Source organism: Spodoptera frugiperda, chromosome 17, assembly GCF_023101765.2.
Source record: "Spodoptera frugiperda isolate SF20-4 chromosome 17, AGI-APGP_CSIRO_Sfru_2.0, whole genome shotgun sequence".
Lineage (NCBI taxonomy): Eukaryota > Metazoa > Arthropoda > Insecta > Lepidoptera > Noctuidae > Spodoptera > Spodoptera frugiperda.
The window spans coordinates 8,014,461-8,030,641 of record NC_064228.1 but is presented as its reverse complement, the minus strand read 5'-3'; the positions used below and the strand labels follow the sequence as shown (position 1 = coordinate 8,030,641).

General features: G+C 35.6%; 1 protein-coding gene and 1 long non-coding RNA gene across 4 annotated transcripts in view; one reads left to right on the top strand and one right to left on the bottom strand.

The window, feature by feature from the left end:
• LOC126911656 (uncharacterized) overlaps positions 1–16,181 on the top strand; it is a 229,375-nt gene that overhangs the window by 101,209 nt on the left and 111,985 nt on the right. The window lies entirely within an intron of this gene.
• LOC118276748 (neural/ectodermal development factor IMP-L2) overlaps positions 5,079–16,181 on the bottom strand; it is a 33,539-nt gene continuing 22,436 nt past the window's right edge. For 2 of the 3 annotated variants that reach the window (XM_050699967.1, XM_050699966.1), the window contains exons 2-7: positions 10,229–10,391; positions 8,196–8,362; positions 7,424–7,589; positions 6,980–7,191; positions 6,517–6,657; positions 5,079–5,868 (exon numbers count right to left, since the gene is read on the bottom strand). In XM_050699967.1, the coding sequence (XP_050555924.1) occupies positions 6,520–6,657; positions 6,980–7,191; positions 7,424–7,589; positions 8,196–8,362; positions 10,229–10,343 (798 nt within the window). In that variant the 5' untranslated portion in view covers positions 10,344–10,391 and the 3' untranslated portion in view covers positions 5,079–5,868; positions 6,517–6,519. The remainder of the gene's footprint in view (positions 5,869–6,516; positions 6,658–6,979; positions 7,192–7,423; positions 7,590–8,195; positions 8,363–10,228; positions 10,392–16,181) is intronic. The other variant, XM_050699968.1, reaches the window with a different exon arrangement.

Below are 16,181 nucleotides of genomic sequence, written 5' to 3'. Positions count from 1 at the left end.
CAAACAAACAATTAAGTCTTCACATACAATTTGTATATATGTATAGCAATGATTGACATCTGTACATTCTAATGTAACGCTACCGACAGACAGACTGACAGATCTATTTATTATTATGTAGATACATATTAAAAGATTGCGTAAGTGATAAAAGAATGTAATTTAGGTTAAGTGCTATGGTAAACAAAGGTCTTGAGGTCTATCCTGTCAGACAAAATGTGGCGACACCTGACAAGTGACAGATGACAGAAGTCGCACATAGACTATCGACGAGCATATCAACGGATGACGTCATAAATATCCTGCATCGCACATTTGAAGTTTACATGCGAATTAACACGGATAGAAAATCCCAACGAACAACAGTTGGGCAGAAAGCCCGCCAGGCTGAACACCTCGCCTGGACGGAGGATCCTCCTTTTCTTAGGGAACTTTACTCGCTGTTCCCTAAAAAAATATCAATTTTCGACTGCACAGTTGGCGCGGTGGCTGGGCAACTGGCTGCCGTGGAACGTGTTCGATTTCCACCGAAAGGGGTTAGGAATTTAAGGGTTGTTGGGGAATCGGGGATTGGTAAGATTGGGAAGGGGATAATTGGACCTAAGGTAACCTCACTGACACATCTAAACACATTGAAAGCGTTGTTTCACGTCGGTTTTCTGTGAGGCCGTGATATCACTCCAGTCGAGCCGGCTCATTCGTGCCGAAGCATGGCTCTCCCACACTTTATTAAATTTTATAATTTTATTGAAACTGTGGTAATCAACCTGCCGTTTTAACTAAAATAACTTTAAGATAGTTAGTAATATTTATTATGGTCAGCAATTTAAACAGTTAACAGATGTAGTTCTGCGAGTAAATGTCACAGTTAAAATATTCATCGCTGAACTTCGGCTCAACGTGGGAACTAATTTATTTATGAATCTAACATACATCACGACCTCATTTTTCGAAGGGGTAAATTACTTAGAGTCTGCCTCGTTGGTGGAGTGTTCGCACGTGCGACTGCCGGACAAGCGGTCTCGGGTTCGATTCCTGGGTCAAGCAAAGTCTCAGTAGTTGCACGGAGTCTGGAATCGTGCCCATATCATAATACATTGCCTCTCCCGGTTGTCGAAGCTGAGATCTCTTGATCAAATCTGCACAGTTGATACGTTGGCTGGGCAACTGGCTGCCGTGCAACGTGTAACAAATTCGATTTCGGCAAGGAACAACTCTTTGTATGAGCCATAATTTGTTGTTTCGAGTCTGGGTGTCATGTGTATGTGAACTTGTATGTTTGTAAACGCACCCGCAACACAAGAGAAAAACCAGGTGTAGGGCAACGATAAAAAAAAAATAGTCTGTGACCATTAATTTGATTTTCGAAACCAAAAAAGCGATCAATAATTCTTATTTTGTCATGATATCAAACTAATTGTTAATAAGAGTATAAATTTTATGCTACTGAGTATAAATGATCCTAAGTTCAGTAATGTTCCCACCGTCATCAAAAAAGGTTCAGTAATGTAGTACAGAACAATAAAAAACAAACTCTATATTATAATTTTTACTGTAACTCATTAAACTCACTCTATAAGCTGCACACTCCTACCCATCCCTATACATCACAAACACACACTATACACAAACCACATAACTTTATCAAATTACCTTCAATGACCTCACACAATTCGTCAGTCGGTTAAAACATGCAGTTAAGTGTAGTTATGTTATCGTTCAGTTAAACTTAGCCTTTGTCAAATGTTACCCGGTCAGACCGCGCGGTTGGGGAACGTGACTTCTATGGAGACGTCTCATAATATTTGTTGGTGATTTATGCCTATTGTCTTAGTTAGGGCTTGAATTTAGGGTAACTAGGTATAACTCTGGCTCTTTTTGACGAAAATCCATCCTGTACCTGGGAGATTCTTAAAAAAAAAATCATAAAAAGTTAACGGTGTCATTATCTTCAATCAAAAGATAATAATTCTGCAGATTGAAATTCAATTTTTATCCTGGTTTTGGTTTCAATAATTAAGCTGTGACACGGCTCTCAATAGGCTACTACGATGCTTAACAACATGAACAATGATTTGTTTAATAAATGTAAAGCTGTGACACGGCTCTCAATAAGCTATCATGATACCTAACAACGCGGGAGAATAATGATTTGTTAAATAAAAGTTAAAGTTTTTGAAGAAACACCCTTTTACTCCTACTCCTGCTTCGTGCCGGAGACCCGGTAACCCCCAAAGGTCCTTCTAAGTCCTTTTTTTATTAGACATTATCATCTGACTCCTTTCACTTTGGGTGAGGCGAGAGAGAGTGTCAGACTCTTACTGATTATCCCGCTTCTACTCCTGCTTCGATGTCCTCAGCCACGATGTCTTGTAAAGGAGGTTCATACTTCAGCAGGGATCCGTCACGGGCCTATTGACAATTAATATAAAAAATACGTTTTTTTTAAGGGGGAAAATCATCCAATGACTTCTCTCGCCAGGACGAGGCGAGAGGGAGTGTCAGACTCTTACTGACTAAAACCCACCCCGTTCCTACTCCTGCTTTTCGAGCCGGAGCCCCGGTAAACCCGCTAGATAGTCCGCAGCTCCGGATGATTAAATACCTAGGAAGTAAAAAAAAACGTCTTGATATTAAGTTCCTATTAAAGTTAGGTAAGCTTTGTTCGCGTGTCTAAATTGGAAAGTTGATAATGATGTGATTATCTCGTTAGTCGTGTAGACATTTTAATATTGCTAGCTTTACATTTTGAAAAGGTTAAAAGAATTTTTGATCACATAATGACATGCAATGCGTTTATAAATACCTTCTGGCATTTTCTGACGGAAGAAATTTGGGAACTAGGGTAGACTATCAATCAATTCAGTTAACCGCTTCTTTGTTTAATATATTTATAGTGTTCAATCCACATAATTATTACCGTTACAATTATAGTAGTAGCAACAGCAAGTTGGAGTGGGAGAGCCATGCTCCGGCACGAATAGCCCGGCTCGACCGGAGTGATACCACGGCTTCACAGAAAACCGACGTGAAACAACGCTTGCGTTGTATGAGTGAGGTCACCAGAGGCCCAATTACCCCTTTCCAATCTTTCCGACCTCAATTCCACAACAACCCTTAAATTCCTAACCCCCAAAAGTTTTTGGTGTTTTGGGTGTCCATAGGCGGCGGTGATTGCTTACCATCAGGTAAGCCGTCTGCTCGTTTACCGGCTTATCTCATTTAAAAAAGCAAACAGAGAACAGGAACCAGCTATAAGTTGTAAATATACATAACCTGATAAAGGTCACTGAAAAAAACTATGGGATACCGGTTGCTTCCAACTGGCCTATTATAATTATCTGGAAGTCATTGGGGGAGGTTTATGTTCCGCAGGTGATGTCTGGTGGCTGATATGATTTATTTATTTATTTTGAAAAAACGTTGCCCCACATTAGGATTTTCTCCTGTGTCGCGGGTGCGTTAACAAACATACAAGTTCACATGCACATGACACCCAGACCCGAAACAACAATTTGTGGATCACACAAAGAGTTGCTCCGTGCGGGAATCGAACCCGCTACCCGTTGCGCGGCAGCCAGTTGCCCAGCCACTGCACCAACCGTGCAGTCTGTTTAATATTATTGTAATAGTCTAAAAATATGTTAATTCTGCCATCTCCATTCTTCTCGTTACTCCACAATCATAACTGAGTACGTTACCTTGGCGGCGTGGGCGCGGCTTTCTTCCGTTGCACGATGCGCGCGCGCATGCTAAATACCTCACACTTGCTGGTAGTCGCGACTTGTCATATTCCTGATTGTTATGTCTTTCTTAGAGAGATTGGAAATGTTTAAATGGAAATGGGTGAAATGGTATCTGGGATGAGAGTAAGGGAGGTCAAGTTTTATATAACCACAGTGTTAACCCTGAATAAAAAAACGGTGTGAGATAATGCTGACTGAGATTACCAGGGGCCCAATTTCTCGTGCCTACGGCGCGCCGCGTTCCACCACAGATAGGGCCCAGTAGGGCTGATTCCTGATTCGGAACTGCGGAATACCTATCGGGTTTACCGGGCTCCGGCTCAAAAAACAAGAGTAGGGATGCGGTGGTTTATAGCCAGTAAGAGTCTGACACTCCATTTCGCCTCACCCAAAGCGGGAGAAGTCAATGGACGACTTATACCTCTAAAAAAATATTTAAAAAGTAGGCTAACGTTAAAAAAACAGAAAATACAAAAACAAAAGTGTCTAAACAATATTAAATTCGTCAAACATATACGTGACTAAGCCGATAACATAATAATTGATTTAATATCGAATTCGCTTCAAACATAATTCCACGAAAACCCAACAACTGTGTCAACGTCAACAGTGTCTAATATTATAAAGCCTAATCTCAGACCACTTTAATCCATAATGGTCATCCTCGCTGTAATAGCCGCGCTATTATTGCCTTATAATATATAATACACCGTGGTCTTAAACCGATCATTTATTTTGCAAAGGTCGCGAAGGTAAGTGAACCAATTCGCATCTCCTTTCTAATGTGACGGTCCTTTGAACGGCGATTGTGAGCTTACTTCATAGTATCTACTATCTACATATAGACATATAGAATCCCGAACCGGAGTTGCGAAAAACGTAACAACTCTACTCTAATTCAACGAACGAACGAAAAAACTTCGCAGATTACAAACTACAATTCTATGTATTTATTGCGAACTTCCGTGAACACAAATGAATGAATGAAATGTAGATAGTTAATATGAATGATATGAAATTAAAAATAAAACGTTATTTCAAGTAATTCTATTAGTAAATCAATAAACCTACGGCCGAAGTATACGAAACTTCGGATTCGAGAACCGGAGTAGACCCCCAGGTTATCGCGGCTCCAGCTCAAAGCAGGAGAAGGAACGGGGTGGTTTTAGTCAGTAAGAGTCTGACACTCCCTTCCGCTTCATCCAAGGCTATCTATTAAAAAAACCGCATCAAAATCCTTTGCGTAGTTTTAAAGGTTTAAGCATACCAAGGGTCGAGAAGAGAAAGCGACTTTGTTTTATACTATGTAGGGAAGGTTAGCAAAACACATAGTAAGTGTAATAATAAAACATTTATTTCAAAAATCACAGAGATCGTATGTATTAACATCAATTTATTCTAAGTACAGTCAGCGAAATCATTGAGACACTGGTTTTAAGCAAAATTTACACAGAAATGTCAAGATTTATTATGAGATTGCATAAATTATTTAATTTAATGATAAGACGGACAATATTTAATAAAAAATGGCTGATTTATCCAACTGTACAATATAACTTATATTAGGTAATGTCATAATGTTTGAATTTATTTACAAAATAAAATCTCTTAAAAAATAAAATCACAAAAATAATAGTAGGTAGGTAATAACTTAAAACATTAATCATTAAATTATTATTAAAAATCCAGTCGTATTAAAATCAGACATAAATAAAAATAAATATAATTAAAATATTGTTCTTTTTTTAAATCTGTCAATTGGAATATAATTATGTATGTAAGTCTCTCGACCACGATTTATTCAATTATTTTATTTTTGAATGATAAATAATAAATCCCGTTTCACTTATAAAAATAAGTCTCACTTATGAAACTGAAGTTGCAGTCACTTATGCATTGATTATTATTTTGTTTTTTTTAAACAAGTACGGCTGAATGTGTGTTTAAACTTATTAAATAATATTTTTTTAAATATATTAAGTACTTATCTTACTTTGTTGTATACATTGTAACTTAGGGGCTAATAATAAGTTAAGTTATGCTTAAACGTCACTTAATAATAGGAACATCGAGATTTAATCGGCGGGTAACATTTCTGGTCAAACAGTTTGGGTTTTGGGCGCTGGAACAAACAGAAATATATTGTTAGTTAATGTAACTAAGTAAAAAAACACACACACATATCGTCATGCCTTTAATCCCCGAAGGGGTAGGCAGAGGTGCACATTATGGCACGTAATGCCTCTGTGTACACCAGTACACAGTATTGCGTAAAGAAGTCCAATCAATAATTTAAGTGCCGTACTCAGAGACATTTAAGTAGTGATTAGTAACGCTTTTGTATCGAAATCAATTACTAAGGCCTAGGTTAAGTAACTATTAAAGGACTCTGAGTACGGCTGTTAGAGGCATTTTTTAGTTGTCTAATAACACAATGAATAGCTTAAAAGCTTGCGTTGTGTTTCGTTGTGAGTGAGGTTACTGGACGCCCAATTACTCCCCATTCCAATCTTCCGAATCCCGGATTCCCCAATAATCCTTAAGTTCCTAACCCCCAAAATACCGACATAACGCCTCTGATATTTCGGGTGTTCATGGACAGCGGCGATTGCTTATCATCAGGTGATCCGTCAGCTTGTTTACCGGCTTATACCAAAAAAAAGTTTGTTTTCTGCCCTTACCAAACAATTAGTTACATTTTTATAGTCTTTAAATACTTATTATAAATAAATTTTATGTTCAAATATTTCTATTATTCAATGAAACTTACCATTTATGCTTTGGACGGTTTCAGAGGGTAAACAAAAGTGTCCACGGTATCTTTGCCGTACGCGTTCTTGGCGACGCACGAGTAGTTACCCATGTCAGACCACAGCAGCGGAGAGATTACTAAGTCACCAGAGGGCAGCACCTGATTAAGAAATTAAATGGATTAAATATTTAGTAAGGACTGGTAACGCCATCTATGTTGTGTTAAAGGAAAGCTACGTTTAGATTTTTTTTTTTGATTCGACAAAAACTAATGCTTGACTACAATCCCACCTGATGGTAAGTAATGATGTAATCGTTGATGGTGAGGCGCACTAGTTTCTTAAGAGCCTATTCACTCTAGACTTATGGTGGTTATTTAATGTTGGTTTTCAATAATATTTTCAGTAATTTTGTAAAGAAATTTGTATTATTTTTTATCTTGAAAAGTAGTTCAGTTGAGAAAATATAGTAAGTAATCTTACCCGCATTCTAGAGTTATCAAATAGAGGTATAAGTTCTTGTTCATTGTTCTTATACCAGACGACCTGAGACTCGCTGTTGCTATCCACTCGGCAAGGCAGGATCACCTCAGAGCCAATATCTTGCAAGATGTTCGTGTAAAAAGTGGTGATCACTGGTTTAGTAGGCATACGGAACAATTTCTCTAAAATAAGTAGGTTTTCTTCATCGTTTCCTGTAAAGAAGAGATTTAAATAATTAATTAAAGTTTGAATCTATTAGTAAATGATTATTCACTGATAAATAAAATTAAACAAGATACGTATAAGAAAAGAAAATGGTATTGTACAACAGCGCCATCTGTTGTCGAGTAGCAGAACTACAAGTACTATATACTTAAACTAGATGGCGTTAGATATTCTATGTCTAAAAGTTTTACTACTTTATAAAGTTTTTATTATAATTACCATCAACAGTGAACACGGTAGTAGAAGCAGTTTTTTGGTTGAGCGCAGAGGTCGCCACACACGTGTACACGTCACCGTTGGCCGATGACCTGACTACGAGTTTGCTGGTGAGCAACGCAAGGCTTGACGGATGAGCAGGCAGGATGTCGTTGCTTTCCAATTCGTACTGAAAATTGAAATGTGACTATAAAATATTGAGTATATTGAAGGTCTTGATTGATTTCGTTATTTCGAAGGAATGGGTCCAGGAGGATGAAATGTGGCACTTAGCCTAGTACTAAATGTCTTTAATTTAATGGCTCCGTATTAGTACTAATTTCTTATTTTCTTATATTGCCCATAATTACAGGCTCCTTTTCTGCTTTTACCTAAGTGCCTTAATCAGCAGTTACACTAGTAAAAAGTTGATCAATGAGGTAGACACAAGATCGTGCAGCCTTTATTTCATATAATAATCCTAAATTAGGCACTATTGAAACGTTAAACTGAATTGTCCGTCAATCTGTATGCCTTTGTACAAATATCGGCTGATTAAGAGAGCTGATGGAACATCGTAGGGCGGGGTAAAATAACTGATTCGGACTTCTCATGTCAATTACATACAACCACTCTGTCAAGAGTGATAAGGCTAAGAAAAAGAATGAAATAGTCAAGAGAGAAAATCCTAAGGAAAAGTTATTTAGTCAAAGTCAACCTCAAAATTATTTATTTCAAATCAAATAGACTGGGAAGGCAATTTTGAATGTCAAAGATATATTATTTTACTACTCACATCCATAACAGGCTCTCCATTTTTCAGCCACTGCACGCTCGGCGCTGGTTTCCCGAAGACGTCGCACTGCAGCACCAGCCGCGATCCAGGCTCGAGCTGCACAGTCTCCGGAGGAGCGTTCCTGATGCGGACCATGTCTCTGAAGTGTTTCTTCTTGGGTGTGGCTGCTGGAAGCCAGGAGTTTGGAGGTGAGAAGGGCATAATAGGAGAAATAAAAAATCATGGACAGATGATAGGGATGATGACGGGGTATGGAAATTAAAATAAACTATTTAGTCCGTCAGTTAGCAAAGAAATCAACGTCATGCCTTTTATCCTCGAAGGGGTAGGCAGAGGTGCATATTACGGCACTTAATACTTATATGCTTTACAATGTACACCCACTTTGTGTTATAAGACCCATGTAATAGGGGGTGAGTCATAAAATGAATCATAAAATCATAGGCAGATAATAATTTAAAAACCAATTACTATTACCACTAAAATCTTTAATAATAATATATGATCGCCTTAAAAAACGCCAAAAGGGGATATTGTACCATAAAACTAATAAATTCTAAAACATGCATGTAAAATTTTGGGGCAGACGAAAGAATTATACATTCAAATTCTATATTGTAGGGAATAATGTTCCAATATCGTATATATAAACATATACTACAGTTGTATAGTGGTCGTTTGGAACAGAAACCAATTGAATTGCAAAGGAACCCGGTCTCCATCCACACTGAAGCATTACAAAGTAAAATTACTCATTTCAAAGAATATATTTAGATTGTATCTATGGATGCTAATCGTGACCAGTTTCCATTTGAATAGAACAGTTTTTTTAGATTTGTATGTGTGTTGATGAATATTTTTTTCGAATTTGGTTTTTTATTGTGATTTGCCTCTGGTACAATTTTAAGTTGTATTTAACTTGCTATCACTGTCGGTACAAAGAAGTTGTAGTGACAGCACTATTTTTTGAAATTGAGCAGATTTGATCATTTAGTGAAATATAGTTTTGAGTAGTTTGAAATGGGTTTATAAAGTCCATTAAGTAAGTCTGCCCCATTAAGAAATTTATTATAACTTTCCCTGAAATTAAATCTATGATAACTTTATTAAAAACTTGCTTCTACGCGTTTTCCCCCATTCCCGTAGAATTTTTCAATAAAAAGTATCCTATGTTCATCTCCTGATTTTAAGCTTCCTCCTCACAAATTTTCAACTAAATCAACTTAGCCGTTCTTGAATTATAAATAGTGTAACTAACATAAGTTTCTTTATAGAAAACATAACCCTCCTTTTGGCGCAGTCGGGTAAAAAATCAACTTACTCTCCGCATAAACTGAACATATTTTTTCACAATTCACATGGATAATACAAAAGTATTCTACATTTAGGTAAGCAGACCCTGATTCAGGCATACGACGAATTATTTTTATGATCTCATTTTATTCATTAAACAAAACCCCATTAAAATTACCATTTTAAACATGAACCAGTCACATTGGATCGTTTCTAAAAGGACTTAAATCCCAGTGGCGACAGGGAAATCATGAAAGTCAAAATCAACGGAATATTTCAATACGGAATCGATCTGAAAATGGCGATGATTTCATGTAGGCGCCATATTTGATGAAAAATAATATCGTGACCTGTATTTTTTGGAACGTGCTACGATTCTGGCATTACCCTATTTAGGAATATGGAGGGTAAGTGTGAATTTGGATGATTTTGTTTTATGGGTAAAAACAAAAAGCTATTCTTTAAGTTTGTTCATCGTTTTTTTTTTTTGATATTACGATTTTAGTTTGTGAGTTAATCTATAATATCATTGTTTTAGATGATACAGTATCACCCGAACTAGACAGATTTCACAACTGTTTTTATCTATGAATTAAATTAAGGAGCGAATTCAAGTAGGTAGTTACGACATACGTTTTTGTAAAAATGATCATGAAATTGCATGAAATGTGAAATCGTGTAATCGGATAAAGCTACTAACTAGTAAAACATGTACATATATGAAACAAAATAAAACTTACCATTAGGTTGTATATTGTTATCTAATCCTTTTCTACTGTCCGCAACATGGGCGCTCGCGAAAGTGCACAGTAGCGACACGAAGACAGCGGCGAGTAGCGAAAGTGAGTTCATCATTGTTGCTATCCGATAAAAGATGTCACTAGTTGAGTATTTGATTGCAGCCTGGAAAAAACAAAATTGTTTTGTTAGTTATTATGAAATTATTGTCTAACTAATGTAAAAGTAAGGTTTTTATAATAGTTTAAACCTATGTCCAAAATCGGAGAAATTCTAAAACTGGCTAAATGCACAGATGTCGCGGGTTCGAATCCCGCAGTAAACACATTCCTATTACGAAAATCTTCAAAATCATAAATTCGGAAAACATTGATTGACGTCAAAAATTTAACTTCTAACTCGGTAGTTCCCTCAATGAATGAGATGAGATGCAATCAATTAGATCATAGTTCAGTTTCCAATCTATCTAGAATCTAGATGCTAGCTGCAGCTGATTGCATTAATTAGAATAGGTAATTAGTGTTCTTGCGTAGGTTCGACTCTTGGACTACATTCGAAACATATGTTGACTACTCGTGGATCAGTGGGCTGTCTGATTTCCCATACAGATAATATATAAGTAACATAATTATGTATATTTAAAGACTGGATAGACTCCTCTCAATTTTCGGAAATAGTTTCATTAAACTTTTTTGCCTTGACGTTCAAAAATTAGATCAGTAAGGCTCCTGGTTTTATTGAAATACCTAAACGATTTTGACTTTCACAAGTTATGAGTGAAGTCATAACTTTTTTTTGTGGGGAGGAAAGGTATTCAATGACTTCTCCCGCCTTCAGTGAGGTGAGAGGGAGTGTAAGACTCTTACTGACTAAAAACCACCCCGTTCCTTCTTTGTACCGGAGCCCCGGTAACCTGTTACGTTGTACGCTGCTCCGGAATGAGTCAAGAAACTGAATAATAATTTTCCATTATTATTAATGCTCTTGAAGAAGTTTCAGTCACATGAACTTTTAAACCACAAAGGAATAAATTTAGATAAACATCTAGGTATTTATATCACGGAAACTTTATACCAATTGTATTCATAGCCCACATAGCCACGAGCAAAGTAATTTTCCAAATCCATTTCCAAACTCAGTTCACTACAAATACTGAGAATTTCGAAATCGAAAAACTGACAACAAACTAAATTATCTTTATAACAAAATAGAATTCATATGGGAGAGCCATGCTTCGGCACTAATGGGCCGGCTCGACCGGAGTGATACCACGTCCATAGCCATCAGACCACCACAGATGGGGCCCAGTAGGGCTGATGCCTGATTCGGAGCTGCGGACTATACGGAGTTTACCGAGGCTCCGGCTAGAAAAGCAGGAGTAGGAGCAAGGTGGTTTTTATTCAGTAAGAGTGTCCGCACTTCTTCTCGCGTCCCATAAAACGAGAGAAGGAATTGGATGAATTCTCCACTCATAAAAAAGCGGGTGTCCATGAGAATTTGATTGCTTACTATACAGGTGATTCGACTCGTCTATTTCCACAAAAAGTATTAGATTTAGATTAGATTTCAGCCATGATCGTCCCACTGCAGGGCAAAGGCCTCCCTACCACTCCTCTCTGTTTAAAGCTTTTTACAAAAAAGTATTGTAAAATAAAATTGAACATAATGTGGGATGCATAGTTAACCCCGATGTTTATTTAATACCCGTCGAGTTGATTCCCTGGGGGAGTAAGACGTGATCATATTTCGAATATATACGTATGTATGTATGTCTATATGTTAGTAGGAATTCACAGAATTGTTTTTCTCATCAAAGTAACTTATGACATTTCATCTGATTGAATTTATTTTCGTGGTACCACGTGTCGCAGTTTGATAATATGTTTTCTCTGAAAATTGGAACCTGTCCCATATTTGAAAACTGGAATTTAGGTCCCTAGGTAGTTAAGTAAAGCAACTAGTTAGGTTTTGTAATTTAAATAGGAATTGAATTTTATAATAGGAAATCTTAAAACTTTTCTTTACGTAATAATATCACATTATATTAAATTAGATATTAGTTCAATGAAAAAGCTCTTTACATAAGTGAATTTTGCGAACTTACAGAATAAATAAATTTGGGTAATAAAACCAATTAAAATATCATTAAGAAAACTCATTTTTCCCATTGACAACAGAGAATGTCAAAAATAAATAAGAACCATACAACGATAGAAGATTTAGTTTTTCCATATACAATTTTTGTCAAATAGTTAATTGCATAATGTAGTATTTTATATCAATTCAACTGTATAATGCATTGGTTTATGTAAAATTACGCATGCCATTATAACTTAAATAAATAATTACACGTTATATATCTTCGTATCTAAATAAATATATCACACGCCCAAATATATGAATGATGAATCATCTACAAATAGTTACCTACTACACTATACTAGACTGTCATTCACTCACACTGACGTTGACTGAGATCAATTGAGTGTAATTCGGGTTTCATTCACAAGTTATGTGGTGACGTATGTTTCCATTGAAGAATTTGATATGCTACATATTAAATATCTGTGTACTATGTAGTACAAATATTTTAGAGCGGAAATATTTAGACTCTGAAGCCAATACAAACAGAAAAATCTTTCACCATTGGAATCATTTCAAAACTAAGTGCTCAGTGAGGAACTTTTTATTAGGGGGGAAAATCATCAAATGGCTTTTCCCGCCTTAGGCGAGGCGAGAGGGAGTGTCAGACTCTTACTGACTAAAAACCACCCCGTTCCTACTCCCGCTTTTCGAGCCGGAGCCCCGGTTAGTAGGGGTCTGAGATACCTACTATTTGTAGGTCGATCAAAGTGTCATTAAAAATAGAGATTATTGATACAGTTTTCATGACAGGCCGGTTGATGCTGTGAAGTATTTAGTTAGCTCAGTGACATAACACTACAATACGAGAGAAGTCCATTTAGATGACTTTCCCATCCATAAATAAACTTCTAGAATTGGAATTAATACGATATATTAAAAAAAAACCCGAAATACAAAAAGAGTTACATTGTTACCCCAAAGTTATTAAATACGTATCTATATTATATGTATCTACATGAAGTGAATGAAAAAATATTAAAGAAGTTTCATATGTTAATACTTTTTATACACAAAAAAGGATGATATTAAGAAATTCTAGGGACTTTATATATATGTCTATAAATAACTATTTCTTAATTTCCAAACTTTGAGTTCTACCTTACCGGTAGAACTCAAAGTCAAAGTCAAAGCACATTTGAAACTTCAACAAATAAAGTAATTAATTATAGTCTGTCAGTCAGTCTGTCAGTGAAGCTAAGTAGAATAGAATATGTATTATGTATATTTACTGTAACTATTGTAAGAGCTGAATAAGGCACTAGGTACCTAAATCATTTTATATATTTATATGTATTTAAATTGAATTTTAAAGTTATTGGGGGAGGTCTATATGCTTGTAGCTGATGCTGGTGATGATGTCAACACGTATATTACGGAATATTAGTCACATTTTTCACAAACGGAATATACATAGATATATTATTCACGATGATGAAAATAACATACATAACATAATCTCACGTCTATCTCCCATGGGGGTAAGCATAGACAATGAAACATGGGTGAAAAGACTGATGAATGTTGATGAAGCCAAAAAGGTATGTAAGATTGGTAGCAATTTGCGTTCTTTTAAGATAAAATAATATGAAAATCATTTTCCAAGAAATGTTGAGTCGTTGTCGGGAAATGATGATTTACGTCACAACTGAAGTATTTTCAGGGCCGATGACCACTATTATAGGTAGATGACGAAACTGTTGACGAAATCTTTACTTTTTATCTTTTAAATTCGAAGAAGTGTCTGCTCGTAATGTTGAAAGACATTTGTGATGAACTGCCAAATAAAAAATTATGAATGAAAGTGCTCTTACGCACGGTGATGTGATATTTCTAATCTTTTATTTTTATATACATATAAAGTTGAAGAGTTTGTTTGTTTGAATACACTTCTGCCTAACCCTTCGAGGATTAAAGGCGTGACCTTTTTATTTAATTATAATCGTAATGATTAAATGTGGTTTTTGAAAAATCCTATCAAAACTTTTGGTTTTTTTTAATATTTTAAGAGGTAGCACGAATTTTGGTCTTTCTCATATGGAAATCCCGGAGATGTGGCCTGGCTAGGGGGTTACCGGGGCTCCGGCTCGAAAAGCAAGTGTAGGGGTGGTTTTAAGTAAGTAAGAGTCTGACACACCCTCTCGCTTCACCCTAGGATTTACCTTCTATTTCAGGTTACCTGCTATTTCGTTTACCTACATATAAGTTCACATACACATCACACCCATTTAGGACCAGTATAATATTTAAGATTTGCTCAAATTCAGTCCAGTAGTTTCCGTATAAAAGTTATGAATGCAATGGTTTATTTCTTTCGTTAGTACATCGGTTCGACCCCTTATATTTAAATAGTTTATCCAGAGGTTGTCTGGCAGATACCGTTATCTGAGATAAGATTAACATGTACATTAAATCAGAGTATTATGTAACTATATTATGTCTGTTTTAAAAGTTGAGGGGTAGGTAGAGTTGCTGAAGTAAACTATATTTTTTTGCACATTGCCCTACACTAGGATTTTCTCCTGTGTCGTGTGTGCGTTTACAAACATATAAGTTCACATACACATGACACCCAGACCCGGAACAAAAATTTGTGGATCATACAAAAAATTGCTCCGTGCTGAATTTGAACCGGCTACACGTTGCGCGGCAGCTGGTTGCCTAACTACCACGCCAACCGCACGGTTTTAGTCAGCTCATTAAAAACACATTTAAAGGTAACATCTGCTTTCCACCAGGTATGGTACGGGGCTCATGTAACACTGAGGCTATTGGTCTATGCACTAGATTGAGATCCACAATAAATATACAAGCATCGAATTTCTAAATAGTAGACTTTACCTGACCGGGGAATCGAAATTGAGACACTTTGCTCTATAGTCGCGCTGACAACTACTATGAGACAATCAGTAGGTAATCTATATACTTATATAAAAATCAATTGCTAATCGTTAGTCTCTCTAGTGATTTGTCTAATTTTGGTATTTAATTATTAGTGAAAAAAAAATTGGAAAGAAATGAGATTTTTTAAGTACATGAAGGTCAGCTAGTTAAAAATAAATATCTGCGGATAATTGACGATAAAAAGTAGTAAACTATTAATTTATATTGGTACAATATATGTACATACATAGTACCTACCAATAATATGATAATTTAAATTTTCTATGTATCCAGCACTTTAATAATATTCTAGAAACAATAAGCCTATGACTGCAATTAAGCAATAATTGGTAATTCTATAATATTGATATCAAATATCTATTAAATAATATTACATGTCAATACTTACTAATACATATCTCATATTTCTAGTTTCATAATTAAATTATTAGTAAAAGCGTGTGATTTACTCAAATTGTTATAATACGTAGTATATTCCGAGTAGTCAAATTGAATACTCGTAGGTACATACTTTTATCGAAATATCAAAAACTATACTTTTCTATCTATGAATTTTGTAGGGGATTGCTTGCTATGATGTCATCAATTTTTTGCTTCAAATAAGTAGCATACATATTTCTCAAAAAATTGTGTCAAATAGCATGCTTATTTCTCAAAGATTTTAGCTAGATAAATTAAAATTTAAAAATTAAGTGTATCGTCATATTAATGAATGATTATTTTGGGATATTTTATAGTATTGAAATGTTAGTATAATTTATTTTTGACCTATAAAACTACCCAATTAGGTTTTAACATCAAGCTCTCTATGGCATGGAAGGGTATACAGAAGTACACATTAATACGTATAAAATCATAACGTAATAATCATTTATCGTTATTTAAAAATAATTGTAACAAATATTAATC